The 11845-nt window shown below is 43.0% G+C and overlaps 1 protein-coding gene across 1 annotated transcript in view; it reads right to left on the reverse strand.

Moving 5' to 3' along the window:
* The window catches only part of atad2b (ATPase family AAA domain containing 2B), a 133107-nt gene extending 122076 nt beyond the window's left edge, over positions 1-11031 (reverse strand). Inside the window, exons 1-14 of the mRNA XM_056295187.1 lie at positions 10930-11031; positions 8212-8366; positions 7877-7908; positions 7590-7737; positions 7035-7134; positions 5130-5247; positions 4778-4930; positions 4521-4596; positions 4155-4256; positions 3799-3910; positions 3227-3342; positions 2949-3123; positions 2547-2635; positions 1105-1264 (exon numbers count right to left, since the gene is read on the reverse strand). Coding sequence (XP_056151162.1) covers positions 1105-1264; positions 2547-2635; positions 2949-3123; positions 3227-3342; positions 3799-3910; positions 4155-4256; positions 4521-4596; positions 4778-4930; positions 5130-5247; positions 7035-7134; positions 7590-7737; positions 7877-7908; positions 8212-8366; positions 10930-11031 — 1638 coding nt within the window. The remainder of the gene's footprint in view (positions 1-1104; positions 1265-2546; positions 2636-2948; positions 3124-3226; positions 3343-3798; positions 3911-4154; positions 4257-4520; positions 4597-4777; positions 4931-5129; positions 5248-7034; positions 7135-7589; positions 7738-7876; positions 7909-8211; positions 8367-10929) is intronic.
* Between the last annotated feature and the right edge of the window lie 814 nt (positions 11032-11845).

Below are 11845 nucleotides of genomic sequence, written 5' to 3' on the forward strand. Positions count from 1 at the left end.
CAGGAACTCCGTTTTCAGTGTTGTCAGGGAAAACTGAGTTCTTGGCTTTTTTTTTCCGGGCTTCTGATTGGCCAACATGGCTTTAGGGTTAGGGGTATATCGCCAACTGTTGGTTTGGCATGCTCCTGACCGCATTCATTGTGTTGAGTAGCATGTGTTTTTAAGTTTTCATTTGGACAGAGTTTTTTTTTAACAGTGCTTGTGTGGACGGCATGTTTTTTTTCCCCCAAGAACAAAGGAGGAATAACCCTGTTTTCAAAAATACCCGTGTATGTGTGGACTAAGCAAACAGCCAGGGGGCTGCCTATACTAATCTCTTACCAGAAAGTTGCTATGAGTCTACAAGCCTACAAGAGCAAGATGGTAATTACTTTTGCATTCTATTACTCTATCTCCTGCTGAGTGAGAATGAGAGAGTGTGTGTGTGTGTGTGTGTACACAAACAACACCGTATGGCTTCCTTTTCAGTGACACACAGATGTGGAGGAGAACCAAGAGATAAACTTTGCTGGGCCACCACACAAAACTATCCTGCCCTTCAGTTTCTTGTCTTTTTTTCCTTTTTGATATACTCTATTGAGCCCCATACGGAAATCATGCTCTGCATTTAACCCATCCTAGCTGTGTAGCTAGGAGCAGTGGGCAGCTGCCATGCTACACCCGGGGACCACCTCCAGTTTGTCTTGCCATGCCTCAGGGTCAAGGGCACAGACGGGAGTATTAACCCTAACATGCATGTCTTTTTGATGGTGGGGGAAACCGGAGCACCCGGAGAAAACCCACCGCAGACACAGGGAGAACATGCAAACTCCACACAAAGGACAGCCTGGGATGACCCCCAAGGTTGGACAACCCTGGCGTTCGAACCCAGGACCTTCTTGCTGTGAGACAACAGCGCTAACCACTGCACCACCGTGCCGTCTTGTGTCATAGCCCCAATGTTGGACTTCCGTGGTATAAAATACATAAATTCTTGTGACGTGCAAATCATGAAGAATGCTGCTACACTGGAAAATATATAGCAACAGCAGAATAGAATGTAATAACAGCAGTTTGGCCTGCAACTCTATAAACGATACAAAATATTATTTCTTGCTTTCTCACCTTCTTGTCAGGCAAGCTGAACAGAAACTCCCGGTCAAAGCGTCCAGGCCTCCTGAGTGCTGGGTCAATAGAGTCAAGTCTGTTTGTAGCACCGATGACTACTATCTCCCCGCGGCTGTCCAAGCCATCAATCAAGGCCAGCAGCGTGGATACAATAGAACTGGACCAAGGTAGGAAAAGATGTGAGAGAACATAAAGAATGCAAGTCATTTTATTAAATAAACAAACAAACTTGTGTTAATATGTTACACATCCTGTCTTGCATGTCAATACCAAATGAATAAAACTAACAGTCTACTTACAGTATAACCTTACTAATCCAAATCTAGAACTCTCTGCCAAACTGATCTAATGATTAGGCATAATGGGCAGAACAAGTGTGATGAAATGTATTGGTTGTTTTTCACCTTCTGGGTCTAGAAAAGGCAGAACCTTCCAAAGTAAATGTACACTTTGTATTCTAAATAAGCACTGGTCCAGAATTTCAATATTGCACTACACAGCTCCAAATATTTTATTCTGAATTACATTTGTTTCCAAGGGGTGGGATAAACAAGGTTCTGTTGTATGTAATGTTTTCACAATGGGGTATTTTCCTCACCTGCAGCTCATCCGAACTGTAATCATATCAGAAGTGAAATCATTTCTTTGTGTCTGTTTTCCATTAGAGCCGTTATGACTCCCATTACCAACTGAAAAATGTAACATTTCTTTTGAACAAAACTATTCCGCCATGCTCGTTAGTTGTAAATTGGATTAATCTTTCAATTTCAACACGCAGGCATGTGAAGTAACAATCTAGCACCTCCACTTTGGCAATAAAAGCCTTGAAAAAGGTTTCAGAAACTATTATCTAGGCTGTTAAATCAACTGACACCGAATGATTACATTTGATTTATACTACTGGACTCTGCCTCCCAGTGGGAAACACTGGTATGTCAACGAATTGATAAGGCATCTTAAACTGCACCCTGAGCAGATCAAAAGTCAAAACCCTTCCTTGGGTGCATTGACTGAACAATAGCAAAACCATTTAGAAAAAAGGAACCCCCACACCATCCAAGCCAAACAGCCTAAAAAACACTCATGTTGAGATTAATGCAAAAAGTCTTTATTTATTGGGTGATAATGAAAACATGCTTAAAGTGAGAAAAGGATCAAACTCAACCAACGTTTCTGTGAACATTAGCTTTGGAACTACCCTCAGTGCTACCACAGCACAGAGGAAAGTCTTGTGGAATGAAACAATTGCTATTTTTTATCTTCGAGTACGTTTTCCCAGTTTTACTCAATAAATTAAGATTTTTGAAGTGATCTCACCATGATGAGTTTTTGGAAGGCTGGCTGTATGGCCTAGCTTGGATGGTGTGCAAATTGTTCCTTCTGGATACCACCCAGTTGGAAAACCTTTGATAAGAGGGCTACCTTCAGATTAACCTTACCTGTGTATCTGGTCCTGCCTGCTGGAACGAACTGGAGCCAGACCATCAATCTCATCAAAGAAGATTATGGATGGCCTCATCAGGTATGCCTGATAAAAATCATAAATCCAAAATCAGACAGTTTTCCTACTGCCTTCCTTAAAAAAAAGCACATCCTGGTAACGTTGGCCAAGTTAATTTATTTAATGGAATCTATATTAGAAATTGACCTTAGACAAAACTCAAAAGCTGAAAAACCTTCACCACAAAGAGGTTATATCTATCATATCAAATAGCTGTAATGTTAGTGAACAAACATTTTCAAAAGGATTAAATTTCAATGTCTGCAACCCTGGCTTATTATCAAGACAGTGTTCAAAACCTTCCCTCTGACCCCAAAAAGGAAATGCCACATTGGATCACCTGGTCAAAGAGCAGGCGTAACTGGCGCTCTGATTCCCCAACCCACTTGCTGAGGCAGTCAGCTCCTTTCCTCATGAAGAAGGAAACCTTCTTGTCTCCCTGGCTACACTCATTGGCGAGTGCTCGCGCTACCAGGGTCTTTCCTGTTCCTGGTGGGCCGTAGAATAAGCACCCTCTAAAAGGCAGGTTGAAATCCAGAGTGGTCGTCATCTGTTCTGCATTCACCATTGATATTTTTTTCTTTTTTCTGATTATCACAAACTCACATTCATTCTCACCTTGGAGGCTGAATCTTGAACTTCTCAAATACTTCTGGATAAAGCAGAGGAAACACCACCATTTCCTTTAGAGACTGGATGTGTTTACCGAGGCCCCCAACACTGTCAAACCTCACCTGAAAAAGGATGCACTCATGTTCAACACAGCCCAAAATGGACACAATGCCTTTCAAAGTTTATCCATTAGCTTCGTTCTCATGCCTTTTCTGGAGTGTTGGGGGTAATTTTGCTTCTGAAAAGCAGGGATGCTGCTGGGCCAATTACTTGATAAGTTCTAGTAGATGCTGCAGTTTTAGAATGGCTCTCACATGAGATTTGTATCACGGTACATGAAATATTATACTTCGTTTTTTTTGCGAGACTATACTTTATAAAAGGTCAGATCCTTAATTTATCATCTTATTAACATTTTTCTAGCTGTGGGGGCAGTTTTCAGGCCATGGAGGGCCACTACGACTAAATTAATATGAAGGAAATGATGAATGCCTTCTTGTGATGTATTGCACTCCACTGCATCCATGTGAAATGGAATTCTCAACAGCTCAGTGGTATCACCATTTGCCTGTACTCACTGAGCTATCAAGGTTCATGGGGTCCACATCAGCCAGGCTGGTGCCCACTTTTACCCGATCACGTAGCACACCACTGGCAAGGTCCTCAGCGCACAGGTTTATGGGCAAGCATCTGGGAATTGAGTGACATTGCATTGGATTAAATTATAATATTTATAGTCAACAACAATAGACTTTTTTTAGTGTACATAGAGTGATATTTGCTTTTATATGGCTATCCCTATGACTCTTTGTAAGCATCACTGTGGGTTTAGCTCTCCCCTCTTAGTTGAAGGTACAAAAAGAATGAATAAATTAATTGGAGAAAAAAAAAATCTAGAAAATTATGTTGTAATGTCTACACAGGGAGAGGACACCTGTTTCTGGCCCGGGTCATGCTCTTGCTTTTCCTCCGTTCAAACCGCTCCTCATCAGAAGATGAGGTGGTGTCACTGCTGTGGATGGCGTGTTTCTTCACTCTGGAATGGAGAGGTATAAAATAAAAAATACTTGATACAAATTAACTCAACTGTAATATGCTTTGAACATTAGCAAAAGCCAACAGGAGCCAAAACACTTTTTAAAAAGGGCCAGGCTCCTAGCCAACAATTATTCATAACAGGAGGTTTTAAAAATGAGTGTTTCAGAATGGTATGACATGCTGCAGTAGTATTTGTTTAAGTGTTTAAACATATGAATTGGGAGCAGGTTTGAATGCTTTATTCCCAAATCACTCTACAAACCTAATATGGCTTCTTCTTGCTGGGGACCTGTGGGTGTCAAAGAGCGATGGGTTGCTTGGCTTTCTGTTCACAGGCTCTGAGAAAGCAAAGACAGAGGGAAAAGATAAGACAAAAAAAAAATTCTCTACAAAGCCACAAGTGTGAATCAGCTGAGAAAGTTATTATTATGTTCACTGGCCCCCAGAAAACAAGTTTACAATTTGTTTTAACTATGGTTTCAAAGCTAATTTGGGGGGGAAATCATAAAACACCAATACCAATAGGTGGCGCCTCATATCTCTGCACAGTCTTGCGCTGCCTTAGATTGTATGGTCTGTCATTTTCTTCCCCTGCCTCTTCCGCTTCATCCCCTTCATCGTCTTCCTCATCATCCTCCGCATCTTCTTCTTCTTCTTCTTCTCCGTGAGATTCTGCAAGACCCAGCAAGTGCAGTTTACAAATAGGAGTAGAGGGATAGTGCAACCCATACACAATGCAGCACTAAAGCTTGACCAGCCCACATATTTTACTTATCAGAAACATAGTTTACCAAAAAAAGAAAAGTTTATAAAATCAGGACCACCTCCTTGCACTGATTCATAGGCAGCAGCACATAAGGAGGAGACTGACCTTCCGTCCCCTCCTCTGGCTCCGTTTTGCTCATGACTTTGTGGTGTGTAGGCATGCTGAAAGTGTTCCTCCTTAAGGACTTCCTGCGCTTCACCCGGGAATACATGTCCATGTTTTCCTGAAAGAATAGCGCTTTTAGACTGGCAGTTGTGCTCACGTCAGCTCACTTGTCATTCTGTGACAAAGCCCTAGGCTCCTGGACAAGCATTTCTTATTTTTGAACAGGCATTAGTCCTCTGCCAACTCTATGGTGATATACAGTGCATCCGGAAAGTATTCACACCCCTTCACTTTCCCCACATTTTGTTATGTTACAGCCTTATTCCAAAATGGATTAATTTTTTTTTCCTCTCATCAATCTACATACAATACCCCAAAATGACAAAGCAAAAAAGGTTTTGTAGAAATTTTTGCAAATTTATTCAAAATAAAAAACTGAAATATTGCATGTACATAAATAGTCACACCCTTTGCTATGACACTCAAAATTGAGCTCAGGTTCATCCTGTTTCCACTGATCATCCTTGAGATGTTTCTACATCTTGATTGGAGTACACCTCTAGTAAATTCAATTGATCGGACATGATTTGGAAAGGCACACAACTCTCTATATAAGGTCCCACTGTTGACAGTGCATGTCAGAGCAGAAACCAAGCCATGAAGTCAAAGGAATTGTCTGTGGACCTCCAAGACAGGCTTGTATCAACACACAGATATGGGGAAGGGTACAAAAAAATTTCTACAGCTTTGAAGGTCCCGAAGGGCACAGTGGTCTCCATCATTCGTAAATGGAAGTTTGGATCCTCCAGGGCTCTTCCTAAAGCTGGCTGCCCAGCCAAACTGAGCAATCGGGGGAGAAGGGCCTTGGTCTGGGAGGTGACCAAGAACCCGATGGTCACTCTGACAGAGCTCCAGCGTTCCTCTGTGGAGATGGGAGAACCTTCCAGAAGGACAACCATCTCTGCAGCACTCCACCAATCAGGCCTTTATGGTAGAGTGGCCAGATGGAAGCCTCTGCTCAGTAAAAGGCACATGACAGCCCGCTTGGAGTTGCCAGAAAGCACCTAAAGGACTCTCAGACCATGAGAAACAAGATTCTCTGGTCTAATGAAACCAACATTGAACTCTTTGGCCTGAATGCCAAACCTCACGTCTGAAGGAAACCAGGCACCTCTCATCACCTTGCTAATACCATCCCTACAGTGAAACATGGTGGTGGCAGCATCATGCTGTGGGAATGTTTTTCAGCGGCAGGAACTGGGAGACTAGTCAGGATCGAGGGAAAGATGAATAGAGCAAAGTACAGAGAGATCCTTGATGTAAACCTGCTCCAGAGCGCTCAGGACCTCAGACTGGGGCGAAGGTTTACCTTTCAACACGACAACGACCCTAAGTACACAGCCAAGACAACGAAGGAGTGGCTTCGGGACAAGTCTGTGAATGTCCTTGAGTGGCCCAGCCAGAGCCCAGACTTGAACATCTCTGGAAAGATCTGAAAATAGCTGTGCAGCGACGCTCCCCATCTAACCTTACAGAGCTCGAGAGGATCTGCAGAGAAGAATGGGAGAAATACCCCAAATATAGGTGTGCCAAGCTTGTAGCTTCATACCCAAAAAGACTTGAGGCTGTAATCGCTGCCAAGGGTGCCTCAACCAAGTACTGAGTAAAGGGTGTGAATACTTATGTACATGCAATATTTCAGTTTTTTATTTTGAATAAATTTGCAAAAATTTCTACAAAACCTTTTACTCTTTGTCATTATGGGGGATTGTATGTAGATTGATGAGAGAAAAAAAAGGAATTTAATCCATTTTGGAATAAGGCTGTAACATGACAAAATGTGGGGAAAGTGAAGGGGTGTGAATACTTTCCGGATGCACTGTATCACTTCCATGTCACAATCACCTCCTCAGTGTCTCCCGTCCACATACGGAGTCGCTCCACCTCACGGTTCTGCCTGATGCTGCTGATGTTGTCCATCTCCTGTAAGACCGCCTCTGCAGTACTACACACACACAGAGGCACAAAAAAACACAGGGGCCTTATCATGAAATGTGTGACGAATGGAGGCCACTTTCAGAGGTGCAACCCTAATTTATGAAAATGGGAGAGGTGCATTTGGATGGAAGAGAAAGAGTGCTTATCAGTATATTTGCCTGCTGAGAAGATCAGACCCAGTTAGAAAAGCAAATGACTTCAAATTTGGATGCTTGAAAATAATTACAGGGAGTGCGTTTATGTTTTTTCTGCAATCCACCTCTGGAAATGTTTACATATATAGCACAATTAATCAAGTACACCTCTGAAAGGCCGAATCCCTTGTGCTTGGATGTAGCAGGATACTCCACACATTTGTCTTTTGCACGAAGTCACATTTGATGATTGATTTTATCTTTTTTACTTTTTTTTTTGTTTTAAACCAAATCTAGTGTAAAAGCACCCAGTATGTTATGCAGCTACCTGTTGACCAGCTGGTCAAACAGCAGGCTCTGGTTGAGGTGTTCAAATTGGCTCTTTTTTACCCGGCAACTCCTCTTCAGCTCTACATGGCCATTCATGTGGGAGTGATCCCCCCCTCCAGTCTCCTCCTCCCGGTGACTCATATGAGCTGAAGCATCAACCATAAACAAAAATCCAAACTTTGACTGCATACAACAATCAATAGCAGTATCTTGCCACAATGCCACAGCTTACATGTTTTATAAATATCCATCATAAATATGCATTTTGATTAAAACTGTCATTACCATGCCCATTTTGCATTGTGCGAGAGGATAACCTAGAAAGAACAAAGGGCAAAGAAGTCAGGTTCAACATGCACCAGCAGATTGCAATTAACAGAAAATTAAATTGGTTGAGAGCTCCACTTCTGATCTGCCTGCACCACTGACTACTGTATAAATACAACAAGGACTTGCTGAAGAGATAAGGGTCTCTGACAACTTTTGCATGATTTTGCCTGCAAAAGACATTGCAATAATATGCCAATCTGTCACAATTTCATTTATATACAACATTTTCCACCATTGTATTATTTCACACAGATTTAGATTCACAAACAACATAAAAACCATGAACAGACCTGGTGCGGTAGGTGGGAATGTCCCAGCTGACCCTCTGACCCTTGGCCTGTGGGGAGGGGGAGGTATCACTGGAGCTGATCTGTCTACGGGACCTCTTGGAAGGGGGAGATAATCGGGGGCTGCTGGAACTGCTCATATCACTGCCAGGGTCCTTCTGAGAAAGAAGAAGACACCAAAGGGTACGGTCACATATGCGCGAAATTAACATTGACGAATATTTGCCTCTCGTTCACTTCCATTCTATGTGAGCGAAGGGGTGAATACAATATTCGCTTCCATTGGCGAAAGAAACTTGTATCTTGACTTTGCGTGGAGTTCAACTTTGGTGAACCAGTGAATCCGCAGCCTCAACCAATAGCAAAGAAGTGTGCGTTGTTGACCCCACTCGGCTGTAATTTTATTAGTGAGCCAGGATGGAGGAGACTTTGATTGCTGCCATGTCTAACGAGCTGGTATCGTACGACATTGCCCATGAATGCTGCCTGGCAGGCAGTGAGTCGGGAGACAAGAATTGAACATAAATAAATGGAAAAAGTATTAACAACATTAATTCAGATTTCATGGTATACAAATATAACTTGTACACCAATGTTCTTCCTCCATATTTGTCCATGACACTATTATATCATGTACAAGTGAGACAATGAAAACATTTATTTATTTCTCTGGACTTCAGTGTACATATTCCCCATGGCAAAACCAACAACCGCTCATGTGTGACCAACAACTGCAACCACTCAAATGGACTACAAACCAGCAAACTGATTTCCGTGTGTATCACATCCTACATTGCCCACATTCAGCATGACAAGATACGAATTTGGCCTCAGCAGGCGATGGTCATTTGCCTGCATTTGCGCATGTGTGATCATAGCCTTAGAAGAACTGGGGGGGGGGGGGGGGCAGCAGCATGATACAGTGAGAGAGAGAGCTTAAGAAGCAGACAAAGCCTGCAAGGAATGAAAAACAAGTCAAAACAACAAACTGAAAACCTCTCACAAAATAAAACTTACATAAAGACAGCTCATTGCTCAACTCTCACCTAGGAAGATGATAAGAAAGCTTGACACAGTTCAGACTATTCAACCAAAACTAAAGTAAATAAGGCATTTTGGGTATGCTGAAAACAATAGTAATATGAAAGGCTTTCACGGACAGACAAAAAGCAAAAACCTCAATGTGAGGAAGCCTGAACACAGCAAGTGGGAGATAAGCTATCAGAATCACACTTCTTGATTCATTCTCTGAATCTGAATCATAAGTCTGAGCAGCACCCACCAGACATATGCCCTTGATGCTCACGCCCTTCACAGCTTAACTTCCCTGCTGATATGAGAGCATATCCTTAGTGTTGTCATAGGCAACTGTCTGCAATGCATGCAAAGGGGTTTGTCTGACTAGCTGGCTCGCCACACACAAACACAGAAAATGCGAGTTGTACCACCCATCAATAAACACCCAGGCAGGTGGCTTAACAGGTGGACCTTGCCCACCGAAACTATTCCTCCATCAAATCACTTTAAATGTTGTTTTTACAATGCCAGTGTGTTGAATGTCATTCGAGCCACAAAAAGGTAGCATAAATGGTAGAAAGAAGGGGGAGGGGGGTAAACAAGGGAAATATGAAATATTGAGGAAAGAAAAACAAGGTTGGTGTAAAATATTAATTTTGTTAAAGACTATTACGAATCATAGTTATATTCGCATTTATTTGTCACCAGCCAGGCTAGTTTACCATCTACTGGACAGGATATAAATCATCACAGACTCAAACTACTTGCGGGCTTGAACCACAAATCAACAGTTGAAGCGTAAAGCTTGGCTTCCAATCAATTTATGCTAAAGAATCAGAAAATCCCTTGAAATAAATCACATAATAAAAGAATATTAGTGTAGTGCACTGGATAAACCAAGGCAAATAATGACAAATACAGCTTCCTGCTTTGTATTCATCCCAATGTTTACATTTTCAGACTCGGCAAACAAAGACTGACAGATTGTAGGTCAATGGCACAGACTAACACTGAAAGCAAATTAAGTTATGTTTATTGCAGCTATAGACAAATCAACCTTCTGCCCATCTTCGCCGTTTAACGATAACATTAAATAACACACACATTGGCCGAAGTATTAAAAACAAAGTTCACAGAGCTCAAGCTTGCTCAATAAAGAAGGTGAGCGAGCCAACTGTTGTGAACCTGGGACTCCCTTCCCCCACAGCAAGCTAGCCGACGAGCTAGCCACAACCTACCAGCGCTAGCTTGACTAACACTAACAAAATATCTTCACATCGCCGCAAATGTATTAATTTATTTCGCGGCTACCATACGGGCTAACACTTAAAGCCCGGCACCAAAGTACCCATCGCACTGGCTTCGGGGTGTTGTTTTTTGGAGACAATAGCGCAGCAAACCCAGCCGGTAGAAATTGCCAAACACAAAGGGAAGTCAACTTGGAGCTAGCCTCGACTTCATCCAGGCTAGTCTACAATACGAGCGCAACATAATAAAATGCACGCAAATGGCGCGCTGGCGACGCAACGTTTTTTAAGCGCTTATTATCTCCCCACTTGCCCCGCCGGGTGTCAAGCGCACTGGACTGTTTTTACTGTCAATAATACTCTGTTGAACATCCAGAGGCCACGGCTAGCTACTTAGCCGCTTAGCATAACCAGCCAACTCGTACGACACCGGCAAAGAAAAGACCCCGGCTCTTACATGTTCCTCAGAGTTTGGGTCATTTCTCGCCGACGACCTGGTCCTGGAAGAGATGAAGGGACTGCTCGGCTCGGGCCGTGAGCTCTTCCTTGTGTTCACCATCTTTTCCCCCGGCGTACGCCCTCAGTGTGCCTCTTATCTGTTCCAAACACCGCCTCAATGAACGCAGCGTTGAGCCGCCATGTTTCTCTTTCTCCGTCGCTCTGTTCCGCTGGCAGCCGACACGCCGAACTTAACTCGCAAGCCAGTTCCGCCGCGATAGGTGGATCTGCTCAGCAGGTGCACTCGTTTTCCCACCGGAGACTCTCACAGAAATACTGATTGTGCAATGCACCCAGAACAGTTAATGCTGTCACACTGGATGGGAGAGAATGCTCTTCGCGATATGAAATAGATGGCTTAACTTTATCTCACTACCCCCCCACCCCCACCCCCCAATTTACCAATTGACGTGCAATTAGCTCATAGATTTAATCTGCACAATTTGTCACATTTACATCCTATTTGTAATCCTGGTTATATCAGGTGACTCTGTCGATGTGATAATCCCTGAAACTGCTGGTGTCAGTACTCGTAACATTAACACATTTTCTGAGACATTGTAGGGGTTCCACATCTGGAAGCACGAATATGATATTGAGGATTTGTCATCTGATATAATTTTGGGGGACAAGAGTGGAAGATTGTGAAGGTAAAATATAATTTTATACCCTGTTCCTCTAACTTGAAATGGTCATGAAATTAAAATACTGTAACGTGCATGGATAAGTAGACACGCTGGCCGCTGGCTCGCGGGCCTGACCCTTTAGTCGAGTGGATAGCAATGTCTCCTGCGGTGCGGGCGATACAGGTTCGCGTCCCGGCCGCGGCAGTTTCTGTGGTTGCGTTGTTCCCCGAATTCGCTACAATACTAACT

Source organism: Lampris incognitus, chromosome 15, assembly GCF_029633865.1.
Source record: "Lampris incognitus isolate fLamInc1 chromosome 15, fLamInc1.hap2, whole genome shotgun sequence".
NCBI lineage: Eukaryota > Metazoa > Chordata > Actinopteri > Lampriformes > Lampridae > Lampris > Lampris incognitus.